Genomic DNA, 25,361 nt, shown 5'->3' on the forward strand with positions numbered 1-25,361 from the left:
TAGAATGCCCCCTTCTTACATTTACTACACTCTGGGGGCACCCTGTGCCAGAGTAAGTGATCATTCAAGTCCCTTTAATGAACCTTGACATCATCTTTGCCTTCCTCATATATTTTACCCTGTAACCTTTTAAAATTCTCAACCATCATCTCTATAATGTTGTTTTTATCATTTCTTATAGCAAAAAGCAACTCACTTTAAATGCCATCATTTTATCATGTATCTCTCCTAATTCTAAAAGGGAGATTCTGTTAATATCTTTCTAGTCAGGAGGAAACAGAAACTTAGAACCAAGGTGGTGAGACCGGAGAATTGGAGAGGCTAAGTTTTAACCCTGTTACTTGTGGCTGCTTCCCTCTGAATGGCCCTATCCACATGCACCCGTCCAATTTGAAGGGCAGTAAGGGTATCACCTTTCTTTTACCAACTGTAGGCATTCCTTTAGCCTCTTGCTTTAAGAGTGAAAGGTGGCCCTTGGCTTTGTGGGGGAAATAGCCCTATCTGTGTGTCACCAAATATCCCATTCTTGTAGGGCCATAGTTATAACTATTGCGACGTACTGTAGCACGGGGGATGAGTGAACAGAGCATGGGGCAGTCAACCTGAGGACACATCACGTCAATTAGAAATTCCTGTGTGTTTCAGGGCTCTATAGACAAAAGTACGTCTAGCTGCACAACTCCATCATGAGAAGGAAAGGTTGGCCCCCTCCCCCCCACTAGACAGGTCTGAAGTGTGGGACAGACCTCCCCTCCAGCCCTCGTCTCTACGGGCTTTTCCAGGGCAGTCTCAAGCTCGCTGTTGCAAGCCAGGCAGGCAGGGGTTTGCTCCAGATGCGGTAACCCATGCACTCACTGACCTGGGCTCTATCCACAGCCAACAGCGCTCCAAGTCAGAGATGCTGTCCCGGAAGAACTTCGCCACCGGGGTGCCAGCCGTGTCCATGGACGAGCTGGCGGCCTTTGCTGATTCCTATGGCCAGCGCCCTCGCCGTGCCAATGGCAATAGCCACGAGGGCCGGGCCGGGAGCCGCTTCGAACGCACGGAGTCGCGGGCGCACGGGGGCTTTTACCAGGACGGCTCCCTGGAGGAGTATTACGGCCCTCGCAGCCGCAGCCGTAGCCGCGAACCCCTGACCGACGCCGATCGTGGCTGGTCTTACAGCCCCCCGCGCCGGCGTCCGGCCGACGACGCGCACCTGCCGCGCCTGGTGAGCCGGACGCCGGGCACCGCGCCCAAGTACGACCACTCATACCTGAGCAGCGTGCTGGAGCGCCAGCCGCGGCCCGAGGCCCCTAGCCGCGGGGGCAGCCTGGAGACGCCGTCCAAGCTGAGCGCGCAGCTCAGCCAGCGCAGCGCCTCCTACTATGCCTGGTCCCCTCCGTCCACCTACAAGGCGGCCGCGCCCGAGGCCGCCGCCGACGACGACGACGAGGACGCCGCCGAGGACACGCTGCCGCCCTACAGCGAGCTGGAGCTGAGCCGGGGGCCGTCCTACCGGGGCCGGGACCTGCCCTACCACAGCAACTCGGAGAAGAGGAGGAAGAAAGAGCCGGCCAAGAAAACGGTGAGCCCGCGTCCTGCACTGCCGCTCTTCTCAGCATGGCAGTGTCACTGTCCCCAGGGTGGGCCAGGGGAAGGACCAAGTGGAAAGACACCTCTTTCCCCCCCACCCCCGCATGGAGGGCCAGGCTAAGGGGGCCCAGTTGTCCTGCTTTGAAGAATTTGCCCACGGATGTTAAGTAGACCCAGGTTCTTTGCTATCCCAGGTCAGCTGAAGGAAATTAAGCTTGGGAAGATGGGGCCGGAGGAAATATTTTTTTTCCCTTAAAGGCAGAAAGTAGGCCCCGTGTAGATTTTACATATGACCAGCTTGCCCGCGCTCTCTCCTCTCTTTCTCCTTTCTCTCCTCTTTCCCCTCTCTCGCCCCTCTACCCCCGCCCTCTCCTCTCTCCTCTCTTCTCTCTTCTCTCTCTCAGCCTGGAGCTTGAACTCAGGGTTTGGGAGCTTTCCCTGAGCATCTTATTGCTCTAAGCTAGTGCTTTACCACTTGAGCCACAGCACCACTTTGGTCTGAGTTTTATTGGAGATGATTAAGAGTTTCATGGACTTTCCCTTCCTGGCTATCTTCAAACCTCCATCCTCAGATCTCAGCCTCCTGAGTTGCTAGGATTACAGGTGTGAACCTGGCTCAGCTTTATGATTACTATTTTGAGTCTTGTAGTTTACTTGCTCAGCAGGCACTCTGGAATAACAGGAATTACTTTCCCAGCCTTCACCCATTTTAGTTTTACTTTTAGGTTTTTATCCCCCCCCTCCCCCCGCCTTTTTTATCAGATGAAAGTCTGACTTTTTGCTCAGCCAGCCTCAGAACATTCTCCTAGACATGCACCATCACTCTGAGCTTATAGTTGAGACAGAGAGGTCTTGCTAACATTTTTACCTCAGGTTGGCCTTGAATCACAATCTTCCTAATTTCTGCCTCCCACATAGCTGGGATTACAGGCACAAGCCACTATGCTTGGTATGACTCGCTTTGAAAAGCATTTAGCGCCGGGCGCTGGTGGCTCATGCCTGTAATCCTAGCTACTCAGGAGGCTGAGATCTGAAGATCGCAGTTCAAAGCCAGCCCGGGCAGGAGACACCGTGAGACTCCTATCTCCAATAAACCGCCAGAAAACCGGAAGTGGTGCTGTGGCTCAAGTGGTAGAGCACTCGCCTTGAGCTGAAGAGCTGAGGGACAGCGCCCAGGCCCAGAGTTCAAGCCCCACGACTGACAAAAAAAAAAAAAGAAAAGAAAAGCATTTAGCATCATGCAGGTGTTACCACATGCCTTTACCTGGGTACCTGGGCTTCTGTGGTCTGTGTACATGTGCTCCCCATGTCCTGCCTGCCCCTTTGAGTGAGGGTTTGTAACTCTCATTAAGTTCCTAAAATAGCCCACAACCCAGAATTATTCTGCCCATCTTGAGTGTGTGTGTGTGTGTGTGTGTGTGTGTGTGTGTGTATGTGTGCACTGGCTGCTCCTCCTCCTCCTCCTCCTCCTCCTCCTCCTCTTCCTCCTCCTCCTCCTTCTTTTCTTGTAAACTTTGAATTATTTTTAATCTGTTGCTTTATTTATGCAGCTTGTAGTTTCATGTTGTGCTTTTTCTGCTTTTCCCCAGAGTGACTTTCCAACAAGGATGTCCCTTGTGGTCTGATGTTCTCTCTGGAACTCTAGAGGACTAGAAATGACATGCGGATGGGCTGAGGACAAGATACAGCTCTAACAGCCAGCAGGCCCGGGACTTTCTCAGACACCACCTTGAAAGATTTTCTGCTTTCTATTTTGGCAAGGGATAAGGGGCATCCTTTAAAGGAGGCTGATGCCAAACCTCAGTGCCCATCTAACTCACATGAGAAATGAATCAAGAAAACAAGAGACGTGTAAGAACATCCATATTCAGAATTTCCACCCAGATCTTGTCCTGCATACCTCCTTTCTTAGTGGAACCAGGACTCCACATCCACTTCTGGATGGGAGTTAGCTCTGAACTACTCATCTCCAGAAATGGTCTACACCCACAGTATGCTTTTCTGAACCTCCTATGCTATGCTTAGTGCCAGACAAATTTAATACTATTAGAAGGCCTTCTGTTGATAAGGGAAGATTACTTCAAAGTAAAATATATTATTTATTCTCATCATATTCCAGTCACCAGTCAACGACTGTTGATATACCAAAATCAGAAGGGCCTTTGGTAAGCTCAATAATGGTGACCTCCTGGATGATCACTGGAATGACTTCCATTTGCTGTTCTGAATCATGGTTCTTAAGTGCTTGGACAAAACAGAGTAGAGCATTTTGAAAAGCTAAGTGACTATATATATATATATATATATATATATATATATATATGTATATGTGTGTATATATATACATATATATATATACACACACATATAAATATACATATATATATATATTCCATTCTGAAGATGTAATCTGCTTTTTCTCTTTCTGCTGTACATATTGACATCCAAGTCTGGACTTTAAGAACTCTTTTTCCCTTAATGGGCTTTGCACAGGCCGGTGCCACACATACACCTTAGCTTCCCTCTGCACTCTGATGAGGTTGTAATCAGGTGCTTTTGACAAGTGCATACAATATGCACATGAAAGAGAAGAGGGAGAAAAAGAAGAGAAAGAAGTAATGCAACATGAGGAACGAGAAAGGACTTAAGTGGAAAATAATATATTGTCTCCTTATATTTTGAATGTGGGCCATTTTCCCCACCAATACTACTCAGTCTTTTCTAGATTTGTAATTCATCTACCAGGAGTTGTTTCTGCTATCCTGATTCCACCATTACAGGAAACCAGGGATGTGGAGCCTGCATCTCTTGGCTTCACATGACTGCCATTATAGATGCTTTGGGGAAATGAAGGATATTGTTTTCTTAGCAAGGAACACTTGGTTGCTATCCTTGCTAAAATGGTAGATTTTTTCCCCTAAATCCCCAAAGCTAGACCCTCTGGATTTGGTAATTTGTGTAGATTGCTACACAAGTGGCTACAGACTCTTCCATCTTCATTTTTAAGAGGTGCAATCTTTTTATCTTCCTACTCTGAATCTGGAGTTGGCCTTGTGATTTGATTTGGCCAATGACCCAACAGCATAAGTAAAGCAAGCAGAGGCTTGAAAATTCTAGTGCATCTTTCCACTCTTGTGTTCCTGGTGACCTTGCAACCACCACTAGGGTGGATGGACTTTTCACTTTGCTGTGGGACATTCTACCATTTTTCCTTCTGCATGATGAGAGAAAAGATCCTAGTTACCCATGTCACTGTATGTAGCAGCTTATCAACTCTCAGCTGGTTGTAAGCACATGAGTGCCCATCCAAGACAAACAGAAGAAATGCCTAGCTGAGCCCATCCTGAACTGTGTTTTCTTACTGGAGGCATGAAAGTCAGGCTCACACTCTGCTCATTTCTCTTCAAGAATGGAGCTTTTTCCATGTTCATTCCTGAATCCCTTCAACCTTAAATGTCTCACCTGCTTCAATTTCTTTTACAGACTTTTGATCATAGCTTTTGCTCTGCTGTGGAAATTTCCATCACAGTTTTTTTAACTCCATGGTGGGTCATGTTTGGGTCAAATCTCTGGAGGATGATGATGCTTCATCTTGCCATCCCCTAATCTAGCAAGTGGTCATTTTCTTACTTACAGGTCTACGTTACCTCTGAAGAAGATTGGTCCACTTCAATTTGGTCTCCTCCAGAGCTATCTGACTGGAGCTCAGAGTACCATTCCACTAGTACCCATTGTACTTCATGACATATTTTTTTTAAACCCTACCTGTGTGATGTTATAAATAATCTGCTGGGTGAAAGTTGGAGAGATGAGCTGGCATTGTTGCTTGGAGGAGAATTGGCTTACCAAGGACTTCATGGCTGCTTTGGCCTGTCTTAGAACAAACAGGAGGACAGTTCAGCCCAGTGCTGGCACGTCCAAGGGCTGGAAGACACAAGCCATAACCTTGGTGCTGAGTTTTAGACCTGCTGGTGTCCCTGGCCTCAGAAAACCTAGGTCTGGTCTGTCTGTTTGGGCCCCAATTCAATATGAAAAACATCATTTTTAGTCACCAGCTTTGGATTTCACCTTGCTCAGGCAACTTTGGAGAATACTGGATAGCTGCAGTAGCTATTATTACTGTACACTGAGCACTGTGACAGGCTTCTCACCACCAAAGAGCCCCACAGCACCAGCAGCAGAGACCAAATATATTGCTCTTTTAAGCCAGGGGCATGTATGATTTTGGTGAAGGTTGAGGAGAATAATGAAAAAGAATTATTAAAATTGGAAACCTCCAATTCCAAGGATAACGGAACTATAGACTGACAATTAAAAATGCAAAGAAGATGGTAGGCTAATGAAATAACCTGAGTGGGGGTGGGGACCAGGTTCTCTGTAGGGCTGCATGAATCACTCTGGCTTTTCAGTACAGAGAAAAAGCAGTTGTTTCTGGGTATGTGGACAGGGAATAGGGCTGAATAGACAAGGTAAAACTTAGCTATCTTTGGTGCCTGTGACTTTGTGCTAAATGTTCCTTTTTTTCCCTCTTGATAGCATGTCCTGAATAGGAAGTGCCTATACATGTTAGCTTCCTTCCTGGTTTTACTGGGATATAGAACAGTCTTGTGTAATGAGAGAGATGTGTTCTCTGTCCACTAAGTGGGGAGGTTATATGTCCCTCCAATTTATAGGGAGAATAAGATGTGCCCAAAAAAGAATTAAGAGATTCTATTCATATAATAGGAAATAGTGTTATGGATACTTTACAATAAACTCAGAGATTTAAAATGTTTTATAAAATTTAAATGGGAATATTTTGATATTTATGTGGTATGTGTGTTCATTCATATAAAGATATGCCTATAATCCAAAAAGCCAATCTTCAAAAGTCTGAACTGAAAAGAAGTAAACTAGGACAGGGTGGACGAGCATCAGGGAACCAGAAAGATGATGCAGGGGCTGCTGTGTGTACCTGTGAGTCACAGCTGAGTCAGGATGAGGTCGGGGAGGGAGTGTGGAAGCAGGTGATGGGAAGTCCCCTGGTGGATGGACCACTTTTCTAGGCCATACATACCCTCACTAGGAAGCTGGGGACCATTACCATGGACCAGGACGTGTGTATGAGCTCTTCCACCCAAACACATTGATGAGTACTCAGTATCTGCTTCCCTTGGGGCTCAGCCTTGCTGCTCAACATATCACCGCCCACTTACCTAATACAGGCAGTTCTCACTTGAGAGGTGGTACCCCCCACCTTTTCCTCACTCTGTACTTGGCACGGGACTGGGCACACTCAGGTGGGAAGGGACAGCTACCCAAGCCCAAGGCTCAGAGCCACATCACTATGTACTACTAGTAGTCTGAAAACTCTACATAAAAATCTGATTGGTTCTTAGGCAGCTTTTGAGAGACTGGGCTAACAGATATTGTCTTTGGTATCTGCCCTCCCCTTTAATAGATGGAGAAAGTATCAACCTATTTAGTGATGTCCGAAATTTGTTGGATCCTTAGACTCTCAACCTATAGGTCTTCCCTGCTGGATCAGTGTTGCCGCAAATCATGAAAATTACTTATTGCTGCCATTTAAAAGGCATTTGGGGACCCTGCCTTGGAGATGGATTAGGTGTGTCTTATATCAGGGCTTATGCTCTGAACCAGCATCTTGGGAGAGATCTGTCATCAGATGCATTTGGGAAGTGTTGCTCTGAACCATGCCTCTGCTGCATCTAAAGCAGCTAACCCTAAGGCTCCCTGGGGTGGTAGAATATTTTTCTCCAGATATCTAAGTGAGGTTTCTCATCAAGCCCTTAGTGCTGGCAGCAGTGAGGCACCCAGCTGTCTGGCTATGACCCTGAAGATTGGTTCATCAGAGTCCAGTACAGGAAATCCCTGTACATGTGAGAAAAAGGAATTAGGAGCTCTCTCTAGGAGCCTGTTCTAGATGTTCCCACTCCCAGGGTAGTGATCTGTTGTGACAGTCTCAGATCAGACAACAAGAATTACAGGTAATTTTCTCATTCCCTCAACGCCATTCTGAACAAAACTTAGATCATAAATAGAAAGAAAGGAGGCCATTGGAGAAATTGCAGGTGTAAATCTTCATTACAGCATGCAAATGATCAGCCTTGCTAGTTAATATCATGTCCACCTTAATGCCCAAAATGCGTAAGCAAGTTCATGTATAACTCCTTCCAAAATGAGACTTAAGTGCTGCCAGAGTCTTACAGGAATTGGAAATTGATTTATAAACATAGAATATAGAAATCCAAAATCACTTCAATAATAGCCCAGGTACTTATAGCCCCAGAAGAAAGAAGTGCTTAATTTTTTTCCTGACAGGATCCTACCTCCTAGTCACACAGGAAAATGGTTAATGAAGCTGGAAATAAGTGGCTTTTAATATCAGAGTAGAGGAAGGATAACACTGAACAAGGTTAACTTTAAGCAAAAGTCTGAGCTTTAGCACTGCCAAAGGGTGATGTAATGGTCAGAACTAATAATACATGTATTATTTTTATGATATGTTACTGTTTAAAGACCACTTTCACTTGCATTGTTATTTGTTTTTCCATGAAGCCTCATGCAGAAGCAAGGTGGATGTTATCCAATCATACAGAACGAAAAACTGAGGTTGAAAAGCTGAGTGATTCACTTACAGTGAAGTGACTTTGAAAGTCATAGTGCCAAGTCTTTTATGTAGGGTTCTCTTCAATTTCTACAATGCCTGAGGGACTGGACTCTGGCTTGTTCTCTTTACAGCAAGATATATGGTGAGAAGAGTCCTGAACTCAATGTTCACTTCACTCTTAATGTCATCAATGGCATGAAGCTATGAACTCAGACTCCTGCTCCTTCATCTATCCAAGACCATTCCTGGAAGCTGTCCCTGAGGAGGAGGCAGCTTTCCTGAAGGAAAGCTTTATTTTCAGCCTCCATGCTCTCAAGGGAAAAGGACTTTCACAAATACATGTGGAAGCCTTTGGAATCCTTGAAGAGAGCCAAACTACAGATTTTTCTAGACTTGGAATTGCAGGTTTGGGGGCGGGAGCTGCTTAGGAAGAAAAATATCTGGCATCTTCACCCTATTTCTAGATTTGTTGGTAGAACTAAGAGTCAGATCATGGAAGAGAGACAGGGAGGGGAGGAGGAGAAAGGTGTAGCAGTTTAACTACAAGTTTCGTTAGAAATGTCTTAGTGGGGCTGGCTGGACATAAGTAGATGTGGATTGACTCATTTCTTCTGGAAAGGCTAAAAAGACACAGAGCTTCCCTTTCCTTGACTGTAAGAAAACCTACTTGATTCACAAAAAATATTAAATGTGACACCTGTGGGAATAAAGAATAAGCAGAGAAGACACGAGCCCAAGAGGAGCAGAAATCTGCTTCATAAGAGTCACCTGCCCAGTTGTTTTGTGCCTTGTCTGTGACATCAAAATGGAATCGTTCCTGTCACTGTTGCCCATCTATCTATCTATCTATTTTTATGTCAGATTTACAAAGTGAATTTGATTGTAATGTTTTAAATTAAATAAAGCATTTTCACCTACTTTTGTTATCAAGAACTCATCATTAAAATGCCAGTGGGTCATGATGATCTGCCATTAGAGGGTCTCTGCTAGGAAAAGTCATGAATGTAGTACACATCTTCCTCAGAATAGGGTAAGTACTATGGTATAGAGGAATGAGTAGCAGGGGATTATGGGAGAGAGAGGAACCAACAGAGCATAATGTGTGTTTGTGCAGACTTTAGTGATGGGGCCTGCGTACATTCTGTTGGCACTGTTACCACTCTAATGGAGGAGGCAATGGGGGCTGGACAGTGTGGTACATCTGTACTTATTTTCACAAGGAAAACCAGCATCTGCCTGATAGAAATTCTACTTGGGAATGGGACAAAGGAAGCTCTTCGTGGGAGGACGTTTTAAGTTCTGAAGAGATTTGAGAAATACCACAGCACTATAATTAAGAGAATGCAATTAAAAACCTTTGTTAGCCTAAGAATTAATAAGTACCTTAGAGAACTATTCATCCTCTCTGATGGTCAGGCTTTGTCTGGGGAATCCCAGATTTTAAGGTCCTTGGTGAATAGAAAACTTGTCCTTGCTTGGAGATCTGATCTTAATTCTTGTCAGTAATTAAAGTATTAACATGTATGTTTAACTTAGATTCTGAAACAGTTTAGCTCTGAATACCTCTTCAGGACTTCCATGTTGTCTGCGCTTTAGCTGACTTTGTTTTTCATATATAAATACACACATATACACACACACACACACACACACATATATATATACATATACACATGAAATACATATGCACAGATATATACTCACATATATATATTTATATATATATACACACATAGTAATATGTGTGTGTAGGTTTAGAGTCATCTACTTTTTCTTAATTTTTTAAATGTTTTCATTGTGAAAGTGATGTACAGAGGGGTTACATAAGTCAAGTAAGGAGTACAATTCTTTTTGAACAATGTCATCTCTTCCCTTGTTTTCTTCCAGATCTACTTTTTCTACACATCTCTTCCCCCCCCTACATTTTAGATCTTCCTTTTGAAATATTTTCTCTAAATGCAGGGCTCGTTAGTGCTGATCTGTTGGTAGAATACTTTTAAATACTGTAAAAAGAAAACGGTTAGTTTTTGTAGATCTAAATAAAAGTCTTTACTTCATTATTTTTAAAAATTACATTGGTAGCCGGCTGCCAGTGGCTTATTCCTGTAATCCTAGCTACTCAGGAGGCTGAGATCTGAGGATCACAGTTCAAAGACAGCTCAGGCAGGAAACTCCATGAGACCCTTATCTCCAATAAACCACTAGAAAACTGGAAGTGGTGCTGTGGCTCAAGATGTAGAGAGCTCACCTTGAACTGAAGAGCACAGGGGCAGTGCCCAAGCCCAGAGTTCAAGCCCCACAACTGAAAAAGAAAAAAGAGGGTCTGGGAAGGTGGCTCAGTGGTAGAGAGCTTGCTTTGCATGCCTGAGACCCTGGGCTTGATTCCTCAGCACCACATAAGCAAAAAGAAAAAAGCCGGAAGTGGCCCTGTGGCTCAAGTGGTAGAGCACTAGCCTTGAGCTGAAGAGCTGAGGGACAGTGCCCAGGCCCAGAGTTCAGGCCCCATGACTGGCAAAAAAAAAAAAGAAAAGAAAAAGAAAAAAATTACATTGGTTAGATGGGTGCCGGTGGCTCATGCCTGTAATCCTAGCTGCTCAGGAGGCTGAGATCTGAGGATCCCAGTTCAAAGCCAGCCCGGGCAGGAAAGTCTAAGAACTGGTGCTGTGGCTCAAGTGGTAGAGTGCTCATCTTGAGCTGAAGAGCTGAGGGACAGCGCTCAGGCCCAGACAACCGACAAAAAACAAAAACAAACAAAACATTGGTTATAAAATTCTAGATGGATATTTTCTCTTCTTACTCAAAATTTTTATTTCACTTCTTTCTGACTTGCATGGCTACTTTTGAGAACTCAGTTACCAACCCAATTCTTCTTCTTTTGTAAGTAATCTCTCTTATTCCTTAGCTGTTTTTAAGATTTCTCTTTTGTCTCTAGTGTCTTTGATTTTAATTAACTTGTAACCAGATGAATTTCTTTTTATTAATTGGGGGTTTGTTTATACTCAAGCTGTAGATTAGATTTTCATCGAATATGGAAAAAACTGTTACTAACACATCAAATGTCAAATATTTCATCTCATCTTTAACATTTCTTCTGAAGAATACAATTGAATGCACGTTAGATCTTCTCATCCAATACTTCCTGTTGCTTGATCTGGTTTTTTTTTGTACTTTCTATCTTTGTCTTTTATTCTCTTCTCTGGATAATTTTTTCAAATTTATCTTGCAATTCACCAACTTTCTCTCCAGCTGGCTCTAACCTCATTCCTTGTTTTAATTTTAATTAATATATTTTCACTTCTATTTCAACTTTCAGATTTATAAATATATGATAGTGTCATGTACCTTATACACAATTCCTTTTTATTTCTCCAAATCTATCAAACATAATTTTTAATTTTATAGATCACAATTCCATTACCTACATTTTTCATGGGTTTGACTTTCAGTTTGTTACTTCTGCTAATCTTACTGGGTATTTTTGTTCTTAAATGATTTATAAGTTTTGATTGAGGGCTCATGTTTGATGGAATACGATAACATACAGATGTCAGTCAAGAAAGTACTGGGGTGTGTGTGTGTGTGTGTGTGTGTGTGTGTGTGTGTGTGTGTGTGTGTGTGGCTTGAATTCAGGGCCTAGGTGCTGTTCTTGAGCCACAGCTCCACTTCTGGCTTTTTGTTATTAATTGGAGATAAGAGTCTTATAGACTTTCCTGTCCAGGCTGGCTTCAAACCATGATCCTCAGATCTCAGCCACCTGAGAGCTAGGATTACAGGTATGAGCCATCTGTGCCTGGTTCTTTACTGCTTTTTATTTACCCTCTTCCTTGAAATAACTACATTTATACATAGCACCAAGGAGGACTGAGTGAATGAAGAAAAGAAGTGCTACGTGGAAAGAATCAGGAATGCACTGATACAGGTAGATTCAAGACAGAGGATGGCAAAGAACCTTTACAAACTGTCCAATATTTATAAGAGAATTGCCATTTTAATTACATACATTAAACCATCTTAGGGGTTAAAAGTGAACAGACCATTAATTATTAAGAGTGACCAAAGAAATCATACACCTGTACTTAATTCAGGAAGCAAAGAAAGGCGAGAACCATGGGTGGAATCAAATTAGGCAAAATAAAATGTCTTCTTTCCCACACACTTTGACTAATCCAATTCCAAGATTGTACGTATTTTCAATAGAAGAACTAAGGAGTAGGCTGGCTTCAGATTCTCCTGGAAAACCTTGGCGGAGACACCTTAATAATACTCATCACACCATTTGAGTGAAAGTTATATTTTCTGTTGAACTGGTTGCAGGCATTTCCTGAATGCCTGTCAGGCGCCTGACATGACTCACCAAATTTGGCATAAGGTGTAGAAGAAGACTAGCTTTAGCTGGCAAAAGAGTGCCTTAGCCTGACATGCCATCTAGTGGTAGACATCCAAAGGAAGGCCAAGATTCCTAATGTTCCAGTCCTGGACAGAAGTAGGAGTGCTCACATTACTTAGAAGAAATACCATGATGAAACCCTTGTGCAACTCATATACAGTAATAAAAATGGATGATACAGAAGTGTAACAAGCTATGTTAGGGGACAGGTAGAAGTAGGAGAGGAGAGAGCTAATGTAGAAGTACTTTCTTTATAAATGTGTATGATAATAGAACAATAAAACCTATTGAAATTATTCTAAGGAGCAATGAGAAGCGTGATGGAGCAGGTGAGTTCAATGCAGTATATTGTACGGAAAAGTCACAATAAAGACCCTTTCCCCCTTGTACAACTAACATATGCCAGTTAAAATACCTTTAAAAAAAACCCAAAGCAACAATAAGTATATTTGGAAAAACAGAGAGGGTTATCACACTGCTGGGTTCATCTGTGGGAGTTAAGAAAATATGTACCCAAGTTGAAGTTGCCCACAAATTTGACAAAGCTTTACCTGGCTCTGTCAGGGGAATTCATTAATCATCTTGGTGGGGACTCTAAAACTGTTCAAAAAGGGATTTCAGATAAAAAGTAAAATCATCAATCTCATATAGATAGGTGAACACATATTAAAGACTTCATTTTATTCATATGACAGGCAAGAACTGCACAGGTCACCATCAGTTCCGAGTTAAAAATCAAAAGAGTACAAATTTTACATCGAATAAACTCTGAGATGAATTGAAAATGGAGGGCAAAATTGCTTTTCCCACAGATAAAGAAGAAGTCAACTAAATCTCTGCTGAATAAGACAGAATCCACAACTTTGAAAAGATTTGAAGAACAATTGCTCCAAGACAGTAGGAAAGAATGTGCTGTTAGATGATGCATCATTTAGAATGAACCCAAGGCTCCCTGTGATCTGACTGCCATTGCAGCTTTAGTGTTAGTTTCTCTTTCTCTTCTCCTCTAACTAGTTTGCAGTGTTGTCCCCTTATACTAGAATGTCTTCCTCACCTTGCTTGGATACTTCCTTGTATCCATTTTAAGATTCACTTTGGCTGTCACATCCTCTAGGAAACCTGGGCTTACCAGGCTGAGCTGAGCGTCTCATTTCTATGTTTCCACAACAGTGTCCAAACACTGCCTTCAACACACAACTTAAAACCTGTTTTTGTGTTCATCTACCCACTGGAATACAACTTCTCTCAAAGTATCCTTAAAATACATAGCCTTCATAGCTCTATGGAGCCGTGATGTGTGGCACATGGTAGATTCCCACATGTTAATTATACCAAAAGTCTTGTTTGAGAGCTCTAATGTCAGAAGTACACAGTTACTATTGAGGAAGTTGACTATATACACAACCAAACACCTTGATAGCCATGCCCTCTCTCAGCCACTACAACCGATCTCAAACTCTAAAGATTTCAGCCTAGTTGTAGGCTAGAGCAGAGTTTGGGAAATCTTCTCCAAGGAACTTCTGAAGAAACAAGTTCCTTTCTTAAAGCCTAGGAAGATTTGGAGAACAGGAAAAGGGCATTATTTTTATTTATGGGCAAGAATTTTTTTAATTTTTATTTTTTTTATTGTGAAAATAGTGAGTACATTTCTTATCAAGCATTGTAGCCTCCTCCTTTGTTTACCCTTCCCATCCCTTCCCATCCTCCCTCCCCCCACCCAATCCTCCCCCCCCCCCACAAGTTGTAAAGTTTGTTTTCGACATGACAACTTGTACTTCTCATTGTTGCAACAGGTCCACCTGTATCCTTATTTAAATGACTTGTTTTTCCCCTTCCCCTCCACAAATTATACCGACATCAAATACAGTGAAAGCAGGGGTTATACTGTGGGGGAAGGACATACAAAGTAACAAAAAAATAATCTTATAATTGCATTAGAAACAAATGCATGAAAGAAAAAAAAACATTTAAAATACATATCTTAGGGTTCATTTTCCTAACATCACCTTATCTGACCTTTTCTGCTTGACTCATACATATACTAGATATTGCAAATAAGGGAAATCATGAGACCTATGTTTCTTTGGGCTTGGCTTACTTCACTTAATATAATTTTTTCCAAGTCTTTCCATTTCCTAACAAATGGGGCAATGTCATTCTTTCTGATGGAGGCATAGAATTCCATTGTGTATCTATACCACATTTTCTTGATCCATTCATCTACTGAGGGGCATCTGGGTTGGTTCCAGATCTTAGCTATGGTAAATAATGCCGCAATAAACATAGTTGTGCTGGTAGCTTTAGTGTGGTCTTGTTTGTAAACATTTGGGTAAATGCCCAAAAGTGGGACTGCTGGGTCATAGGGGAGCTCTATGTGGAGTCTTTTGAGGAACCTCCATACTACTTTCCAAAGTGGTTGAACAAGTTGACACTCCCACCAACAATGAAGTAAGGTTCCCTTCTGTCCACATCCCCTCCAGCATCTGTTGTTATTAGAGTTCTTGATTCTTGCCATTCTAACTGGGGTGAGGTGGTATCTCAATGTTGTTTTGATTTGCATTTCTTTTATGGCTAGGGAGGTTGAGCATTTCTTCATGTGTCTATTGGCCATCCTTCTTTCTTCTTCAGAGAAGTTTCTCTTTAAGTCATTAGCCCACTTATTTATTGGGCAGTTGTTTCTTTGAGGATTTGTTGTTGGAGGATTTAATTTTTTGAGTTCCAAGTATATTTTAGATATGAGACCCTTGTCCGTTGTATGGCTAGTGAAGATCTTCTCCCAATCCGTGGGCTTTCTATTGATCTTGCTAGCTATGTCCTTTGCCATGCAGAAGCTCTGCAATTTCATGCAATCCCATTTGTCCAACCTTTCTTTGATTTGTTGTGTTTCCGGGTCTCTATTCAGAAAATTTCAGCCTGTGCCAAGGAGACCTAGGGTTTCTCCTATTCCATCCTGTAATGTTTTCAGAGTGTCTGCTTTGACTCCGAGGTCTTTGATCCATTTGGAGTTGATTCTGGTGAAGGGTGACATATAAGGATCTAGCTTTAGTTTTCTACAAGTGGTTAACCAATTTTGCCAGCACCATTTACTGTCTTTTTTCCATTCTATTTTTTTAGCCCCCTTATCAAAGATTAGATGGCTATAGGTCTGTAGGTTCATTTCTGGGTTTTCAATTCTATTCCATTGGTCCTGGGGTCTGTTCTTGTGCCACTAACAAGCTGTTTTGATTACTATGGCTTTATAGTAGAGTTTGAAATTTGGTATTGATATTCCTCCAGCAGTGTTCTTTCCGTTGAGGAGCATTTTTGCTATTCAGGGTCTTTTATTGTTCCATATGAATTTTTGGATTGCCTCTTCTATTTCCTTGAAGAATGAGGTTGGAATTTTGATAGGTATTGCATATGGGCAAGAATTTTTGAGACAGTATAGCCCTAGATTTTTGGAAATAGAAACACCTAAGACTGTATATTGCCTGTCACCCTTGGATGTTCACTTCACTTGAGAATTCTTATTCTAATTCTTATTCTGCTGGTCCTGGGGCTTAAACTCAACGCCTGGGAACTGTCCCTGAGCTTCTTTGTACTCAAGGCTAGTACTGTACCACTTCAACCACAGCACCACTTCCAGCTTTTTTATTGGAGAGTTTCATGGACTTTGCCACACAGGCTAACTTCAAACCACGATTCTCAAATCTCAGCCTCCTGAGTAGTTAGCATTACAGGCTTGCATGAGCCACCACACAAAGCTTCCATTTGAGAATTTATAGTTTTGGAGATTCTTGGTGAAGAATCTGTGGCTGAGATGTGAGGGAAAAAACTAGTCCATAGGTCAAAAGCGTGGATGTGGATGTGTGTGTATATATATACTCTTTTATTAGTACCTCAAATAGAAATTATTAATTTCCAAGTGCAAGAGAATCATGAAAGTGTATAAATTATGAGGCTATTTTTTTGGTCAATAGTGGGGCTTGAACTCTGGCCTGGGCACTGTCCCTCAGCTCTTCAGCTCAAGGCTATTGTTCTACCACTTTGAGCCACAGTGCCACTTCCGGCTTTTCTGGGGGATAATTGGAGATAACATTCTCATGGACTTTACTGCCCAGGCTGGCTTTGAGCTGCAATCTTCTGATCTCAGCCTTCTGAACAACTAGGATTTTAGGCATGAGCAACTGATGCCCCACTTAAATTATGAGTTTTATATAAAGACATCAGGGCTGGAGAGATCTCAAGAAGGACTGGAAAGTACACTGTTCAAGTAGAGAGATACATGAAGCACCGAGTCACTAGAGAGATCTCTGGTAGAGTTGGAATCTGCCCCATAGTTATTTACTGTCTCCAAGGCTAGTTTTCCTTTAGTGTAAAGACAACCAATCAGGCTGATAGGAAAAATATATCTATGTAATAAGAAGTCCTCAAAGTCTTTCTCCTTCAGGGTTTACCTAGTTCTGAACAGCCAGCTCAGCTTCTGTGGTTTTATGGTGTCGGATGCAGTACTGAGTGGAGGAAAAACCCACGTAGGTGACTTTGGCTTGGCTCTATCGAATAAACTGACTAAGCAGAGTGGGGGGAGAGGAGAGTACGGAACACATTAGGAGAGTTTGTAGAGGACAAGCAGTAGACTCATAGAATAAACGTCACTTATGAGATTTTGAGAGCCACCTGAAGATTTTAAGGATTTAAGTTTTTGTGTGAATATAATCCCCTTTGGCATTTTTGAGAGAGTTTGGTATGTGCCAAGATGCGACCATGGGTTAAAAATAGTTGTAACAGCATTTTAAAAGTCTCACTTTTTATAGAAGGCCTCTATCTTTTCATTTAGCATAATTTTTTCCACAGCTTCTTTAGGAAGTATCTCCATGCTTGGCATGAAAACCAAGGAAGGAAAAGCTAAGATGCCCTACTGTGCACAGTGAAGTGGTGGGGTGGAGAGCAGGAGCTGATGACTTAAATATAGGCCACAGAGGAAGGGTACCCTACAGACGCTTCATATGGCATGCACTCTCCTTGATTCCTGTCCTCTGTCTTCTGGCTATGCTGGCTTCTGCCAGGTGTTTTAATAGACTTCTAGATTGTACTATAGCATATTTATGTGCACTGTTGTCTAATCCCCAGGATTACTTTGCGATGAAAGCAGAATGTTAGGTGTTTGTTACTTTAATTGCAAGATGGGAAATTGGAAACCACAAAGAGGGGGAATGATATTCTTAAGTTGAAACAAACAGCCAACAACAAGAAGGTGACAAGAGTGAGATTGGAACTAGCTAGCTTCTAGATTCCCTAATCCTTTTTCCTTATCCCTTATGACATGTACTGCTTGTTTTGTAAACAAGTGTAGGGGTCATAGAAGCCCATATGAAAAGGGATTGAAGTGAACAGGAAGCATAAATTAAAGATACTTGGAGAACTGTGTGTCTGTTGACACATTGCAATGGAATGAAGCTGACTTCCAGGGAGAGTGTGATGCTGGGGAAGGATCTGCAGGTCCACTGTCAGTGGACAGGGCCAGACTCAAATCCCAAGAGCGATCTATAGATTGCGACAATGGTCCAAATCTAACTAAATGAGAACAGGAGGGATCCAAGCAAGATCTGACATTTTTATCTGCAAGATAATTGTACAAGAATGAGATGGAAGAGAAATTGATTAGGAAAGCTTTAGCCTTTTATGCAACTCCTTTTATTTTTTCTTACTTTAGTTTTGTTTTAGAGGCGATATACAGCAGGGTTATCTTTACATATGGAAGGTAATAAATACATTTCCTTCCTTTTGCTTGGTATTAAACATTTCCTCATTCTCCCCCATTCCCTCCCTCTCATCTCTGCCCATGAGTTGCTTGGTTCACTTCTATCAGTGTCTAGTGCAGCTGTTGGACCCCGCTGATGCACTTTTTCATCCATTTTCTACTGATTCTGCGCCCTCTCCCCACCTTGCCTCTGATGTGCACATGTGTACACTGTATATGAGGTAAAAAATACAGTGTCATATGATAATGAAAAGACAAATTAAGAAAAGGTCCTTTGTTTCCTTATCTTTGGAGTTCGTTCCACTATACAACTCCTTTTAAAAGGAACTGTCGTTCACAATATCTTTGTAATATTCTAGACACTCAGGTTACAGAAGTGAGCAAAAAAAAAAAAAAAAGACAAGTAAGTTCTCCTTGTATCATGGAGTCTCCAGTGATAATTCAGCTAATAAAGAAAATTCCAGTGAATATAAGAAAGCAAATTAGCCTGTGTAGGACCAGAATAATATTAGATGGGTGGTCACAGAAGGCCTCTATAAGAATGACAAAAAGTCACTATGATTGTAAGGACCATTGGACAGCATTCCCATGGAAAAGGAAAGCAAACACCAAGTACCTGAGGTAGACATGACTTCAAAATGTGTAAGGAGCAGAAGGGAAGTCATTGTGCTCAGAACTGGAGAATGAGGAAAGATTTGGGCTTGTGGGGGATGACAGTGGAAGGGTTGAGTATCTGCATTGTTAAGCTGGGAATGCACAATAAGGATGGAAGACTGCTGGTCATCCTCCCAAAATGGACTCTTCTTCTCTTCCTTGGTAAAAGATTATCTGGGTACCCACTCTAAATTTCTCAGCTTTCCTTGCTGTGGGGTGAGGCCATTTCTATCCTTTTTACACCTTCCACCCCAGCGATGACTCATCCATCATCCTTTCAAAAAGCTGTGCTTGTGAGATGCCAGTGGCTCATGCCTGTAATCCTAGTTACTGAGAAGTTGATACCTAAGGATTGCAGTTCAAAGCCAGGCTTGTGCAACTCTTATCTACAATTAGCCATCAAAAATCTGGAAATGGAGCTGTGACACAAGTGATAGAGTGTCAGCCTTGAGCAAAACAGCCCCTCAGGAATAGCACTCAGGCCCTGAATTCAAGCCCCAGGACCAGTATATAAACAAAGATCCTAGGCTGTCTATACTTCTTTCCTTGTTCCTCACCAGGACTTGACATACTTATGATTTCTCCTTTCACAACAACCATCCTACACTTCACATAAACAAAATAAAAAGAATAAAACCCTTCATCTCATTGCACATACTTTAAGATGACCATAGAGGACAAACACAGCAAATAGGTAAAATGAATAGGACTCAGTGATTATTTGCTAATAAAGTTCTCTAGTGTTTATTTAATTCTTACTATGTATGAGAATCTGTGCTACCCTTTGATGGGTTCTTAACCCAATGCTTAGAGAGGGCCCATAACTTGCTCAATTCCACAGAGCTATAAAGTGGTAAGACAGGACTTGAACATAAGAAGCTGGATTCTAGACATTTTAAATTTGAGTGGGATGAGAGAGAAGGAGAAGTCTGTGATCATTGCTAGGACTTAACTAACTGGTGCTGGTAAGGCTGCCTAGAGAGATAGGGAAACAGGTGACAGGGCAGACCTTTATTATGTTATGGGGGATGATAGAGCTGGTTCTAAGTTACTATTACTCCTATGTCAAAACTCCCAGTTTATTTCTAAGGATATTTGTAAAGCATTACTTTGGGTTTTTTTCTGCCTTCTTTTTGGTATCTTTTAACTGTAATTCATTATTATTATTATTTCCTCACTTTATTTTTTTATTAAATAGTTAATTAGCTTTCATTACATGACCACTGCAATGGAATCATGCAACGGGGAAGAGAGAGAGACTATATTCAATTCTAGGGAAATGAACTCTTTGAATTCAATACTCAACTCTTTCTGAGAAATACATTTGATTGGTGGAGTGCACCCAACATACATTCAGAAGCAGAACAGAGCATGGATAACTTCAGAGCTTTACCTGGTCTCCTTAACCACCTTCTATCTTTACCAATTGGAGTTAATGGCCTTGAAGTGTAGTTTGGGCTTATGTGCCTGGGGTGGGGGATTGGACTCTCTAACTCATGTGAATTAATTTAAATCTTCCATGTGCCCTGAGATTCTTAGGCTCCTGGCAGAAGCACCTATGTCTGGAATAATCTGTTTGCTTCCTCTTCTGGGATAATAGACTGCCTCAACCTACACCTACCTTAGAATCACTGGGCTGCTCTGATTTTATCACAAAGGACAACAAAGAACTTCTAAGAGATCCCCTCCATGGCTCAAACTGTAAAATGTTTTTGTGACACTGGGATTTGTAAACAACCTTGGAACAACTTTCTTATTCATAGAGTGACAAAGAAGAAAGCTACCCACCCAGAGAATCTGTCTCCCTGAAAATGAAGATAAAGCTTTTGCTAATGTAACATTGTTCTAGCTGGTTCTTTCCTCTTCACCTCCCTCATCCTTGACCAAGGCTCCTTTTGTCCTCAATGGCACTGCCCTAGTTTGTTGTTCATATCTAAGGCCTGATTTCTCAAAATATCACAGACCTGACTTATAAAGAGAAACAGTTTTAGAAACCATTGTGTTCATTTTGGGTAGACCAAAAGATTGGATTTCTATAGCATAGAAACCAGGACTAGCCACCTTCTGTTCTGGCTTCCTGTAGGGCTGATTGGATAAATCAGACACAGACAACAGACCTGTGTCACTAAAACAGTCACTGACACCACATTGCCTCGTCTATGCAGTATTCTTGCCGTATGTTGCTCTCTGATACAAGGGACAGACTTCTAGGGTGCCAAAGAATCTAATGGTAGCTTTTTAGGTGTTTAGTTTCTTTCTTCTGACAGACATGGAATCTCTTTCTTTGAGATCTTGATTCTTCTCTATCTGCCAGGGCTGTGCATATATCTGTTTTTTCAGATTTAAAGAAAGAAACAAAGATGAAGGTATGAAAGTTTATGTCTATAATTGCAGCATTCAGAAGTCTGTAGCAAGATGATAGTGGCCAGCCTGGTCTACATAGTTAGATCCTATCCCAAAAAAAAAAACCCACAAAGTTGTTATGCCATGGATTCAATCCCCAGTATGGCACAAGAAAGAAGGAACAAAAGAAAGAGAGAGAGAGAGAGAGAAAGAAGGAAGGCAAGCAAGCAATCAAGCAGAAAAAAAAGAAAGAAAGAGAGAAAGAAAGAAAGGGAGAGAAAGAAAGGAAGAAAGAGAGGAAGAAAGGAAGGAAGGAAGGAAAGAAGGAAGGAAAACAGGAAGGAAGGAAGGAAGAGGAGGAGGAGGAGCAGGAAGAGCAAGAGAAGAAGGAGGAGAAGAGAGAAAATTTGGCTAGATGTTTGAATGTTTGTTGTCAACTGATAAGCCATAAATCATGAAGAAATATTTGATTTTCTGAAATCAAATTCTTCTATGGGCAGAGAGTCTTCTATGAACAGCAGAAAGGCCTATCTAGAATGCACTAACTTTTGTTAGCTGATAAAATGGACTCAGATTATCTCAATTTTAGTTTATATATGAGTCAAGAAATTTAGTTAGCATATGCATGTTAAAAACCCTTCAGACTGTAAATATCTTGAAAGGTAGCAATGACTATTTTCCTAATACTAAGCACAAATTAGAGACTCAAATAACTGTTAGGAAAAATAGAAGGTCCTTGGCATTAAAAAGGTCACTATCTTGTATCATGTTCTGTACTGTGTACAAGTGATAAACTTAACATGCAAAAGGTCATGGTCAGACAGAGTCAGGAGGAAGATGGCAGAGGAGAAGCTGGGGGCTAAACAAGCTCTTGTGTAGAAACCAGTTTTAGTGTTCCAGTGGAAAATCTAAGGCTAGAGAGTCCAAATGTGCCATTATAGTACAGAGAGTTTGGTCAGAGAGGAAAAATTCAGGCAGCTTGGTTAAGGAGACAGATTCAAGCACTCACTGGTGTTCATGGCAGTGGTGGCAGCGGCAGCGGCTGCTGCCACAGCAGCCATATCAACAGAAAGAGCCCCAGGACAAAGGCTCCAGATGTGGTGTGCAAATGGATTCTACTCACCACCAGCAAGAACTGACAAGGAGCAGAAATCTTCATCCTGCTGACTACAGACAGTCACAGACTGTGCATGGCCAGGAAACCAAGGGAAAGGCATGAGTACATCCTCACTCCTTCTCACAGAGCAGCAGTGGGAAAGTAGCCCTTCCCCCACCACCACCATAAAAGAACTCCATCTTTGATACTGACAAAGACCTAGCCAGAGCAACTAACACATTACTCAGGCCTTGGAAGAAGATATTAGGAGCTATTCAATAGGTCGAAGGAATCTAACCTGTGGGGTTCAGCTCCACCCATGGGGAAAGTTGCCCTTCCCAAACAGAGGCAGCTCCACAAGGTCAGGCCACTGTCCTCAGTGGGGAAACAGAGCTAGAGGCTTCCCCACCCCTCTGCAGCACACGCAGCAACTCCAGATCCTGGAATGTAAAAGAAACAATTGGAAACTTATCATACATAAATCCTGAGAATGGCTCCAGTTTGTGCTGCTTGAGTCTCTCAGGAGCTAGCCCATCAGATTGCTGACAGGCCACAGCCCTACCTACAACCCAGCTCCCTCACAGCAACTCCAAGTTAGAGAAAACAGCCATCTCCCTCTTTTGTGATACTCAAAGCAGATTGCCCTCTCACTGAACAACTAGCCTGGGAGGAGGGTCATGGAGTCCCTGGTAAGGCAGAGCTTCATTCTGGCTGCCCAAACAAAATTATTTAAGAAACCAATCAAGCCACAAGGAAACCAGAGGCTCCAACAAGAGACTGGTTATGGACACAGGGGAGACACAAGATCCCTCTCCACGCCCCCATTGCCAAAAATTGAAGACTTTTTTTTCTTTTTTTTTAATTGTGAGAATACTGTACACAGGGGTTACAATTACATGGGCAAGATAATGAGTACATTTCTTATCAAGCATTGTAGCCTCCTCCTTTGTTTCCCCTTCCCATCCTCCCACTGCCCTCCCACCCAATCCTCTCCCCCTCCCAACCAAAGTTGTAAAGTTTGTTTTCAACATAACGACTTGTACATCTCATTGTTGCAATGGGTCCACCTATATCCCTATTTAAACGATTTGTTTTTCCCCTTCCCCTCCACAAATTATACCGACATCAAATAGAGTGAAAGCAGAGGTTATACCGTGGGGGAGGGACATACAAAGCAACAAAGAAATCATCTTATAAATGTGTTAGAAACAATCACATGAAAGAAAAAAAAACATTTGAATACATATCTTAGGGTTCATTTCCCTAACATCAACTTATCTGACCTTTTCTGCTTGACTCAGACATATACTAGTTATTGCAAATAAGGGAAACCATGGGACCTATCTTTCTTTGGGCCTGGCTTACATCACTTAATATAATTTTTTCCAAGCCTTTCCATTTCCTAACAAATGGGGCAATGTCATTCTTTCTGATGGAGGCATAGAATTCCATCGTGTATATATACCATATTTTCTTGATCCATTCATCTCCTGAGGGGCATCTGGGTTGATGCTCAACCTCCCTAGCCATAAAAGAAATGCAAATCAAAACAACACTGAGATACCACCTCACTCCAGTTAGAATGGCTAAAATCAAGAACTCTAATAACAACAGATGCTGGAGGGGATGTGGCCAAAAGGGAACCTTACTGCATTGTTGGTGGGAGTGTAAACTTGTTCAACCACTTTGGAAAACAGTATGGAGATTCCTCAAAAGACTCCACATAGAGCTCCCCTATGACCCAGCAATCCCACTTTTGGGCATTTACCCAAACGTTCACAAACAAGACCACACTGAAGACTCTTTTTTCTACTTAATTAAATTTTTTTTAAAAAAAAATTGATTTCTATTTTTTTCATCATTTTTATTTTAGGGGTTTTTTTCTCTTTTTTTCTTTTATTTGGTTTATACTCTTTTCCATTTTGGTCCTTTTTGAGTTTTTTTTTTTTTTTTACTTTACTTAATTGCTGTTCTGTTCATCCCCAGATTTATACCCATCTTCGATTATTAGACCTTATCCTTCATTGTGTGAATACTTAATTCAGATATCGATTACTCAGTTCACAAATTTTCAGCCTTAACTCCTTTAATTGTAGTATTATTTCCTTATACTTTATTCTCCCTAAACCTATGAATTTCTGGTCTGCTGACTCCTTCTTTGATTTTCTTATAGTCTGTTGATCCCTAGTTGTTTGTTATTAAACTAGATTGTATCTATTGAACTAGATTGTATCTCTACTCATTTTGACTGCCTCAAACAATTTGTGCAACCAAAGGGCTCTGGTTGATGCTTGCCTTAAAATAGTGTTCTAGTGTGGAATTGGTTTTGATTTCATACCCAAATGAGCAGAACAAGCCAGAGAAACACAAGAAAAATGGCAAGTCCAGGTATCTCAAATCACACTCATGATATCCAGGCAACAGAGCAGTTAATGAATAATCCAGATGAGCGATTCCAAAATGTTCTACAAACACTACTGATAAACATGATGAATGAAAAAACTGAAAGCCTACAAAGGACTCTGTGTGAGCATGATAGGGAAATTGAGCATGATGAGGCTAACTAAAGATTAATACAGGAATTTCACCAACATGAAAAGGCAAATCAAAGATTAACAGAGGAATTATGTGAGCAGGATGAGATAAAAATTAATAGAGACATTCATGGAATCCACAAACAGAAAGCTGGAGGAATCCATGGAGCCACAAAGGGAATGCTGAATGAAGCCTAACAGAAGGAAAGGGAGTCCAATGAATCTACAATCAACTAAGGGATTTGAGAATGAACACTGAAAACCAAATCAAGGAGGTAAAGAAGTCCATACAAGATCTAAACAAAGCTCTAACAAAAAATTTGAAGTCATCAAATCTGACCAATTAGAAGAAAAGGAAATAAAAACAAAGTAGAAAGCCTTGACAGTAGGTTTGACCATTCAGAAGATCAAATCTCTGGGAT

The 25,361-nt window shown here is 41.7% G+C and overlaps 1 protein-coding gene across 1 annotated transcript in view; it reads left to right on the forward strand.

Moving 5' to 3' along the window:
* Window positions 1-3,845, forward strand: part of Ildr2 (immunoglobulin like domain containing receptor 2) — a 57,843-nt gene extending 53,998 nt beyond the window's left edge. Inside the window, exons 9-10 of the mRNA XM_042677354.1 lie at window positions 877-1,567; window positions 3,165-3,845. Of these exons, the coding sequence (XP_042533288.1) occupies window positions 877-1,567; window positions 3,165-3,200 (727 nt within the window). The 3' untranslated portion in view covers window positions 3,201-3,845. The remainder of the gene's footprint in view (window positions 1-876; window positions 1,568-3,164) is intronic.
* Window positions 3,846-25,361: the final 21,516 nt, after the last annotated feature.

Source organism: Dipodomys spectabilis, unplaced genomic scaffold (genome assembly GCF_019054845.1).
Source record: "Dipodomys spectabilis isolate Male_0828 unplaced genomic scaffold, ASM1905484v1 ptg000036l, whole genome shotgun sequence".
NCBI lineage: Eukaryota > Metazoa > Chordata > Mammalia > Rodentia > Heteromyidae > Dipodomys > Dipodomys spectabilis.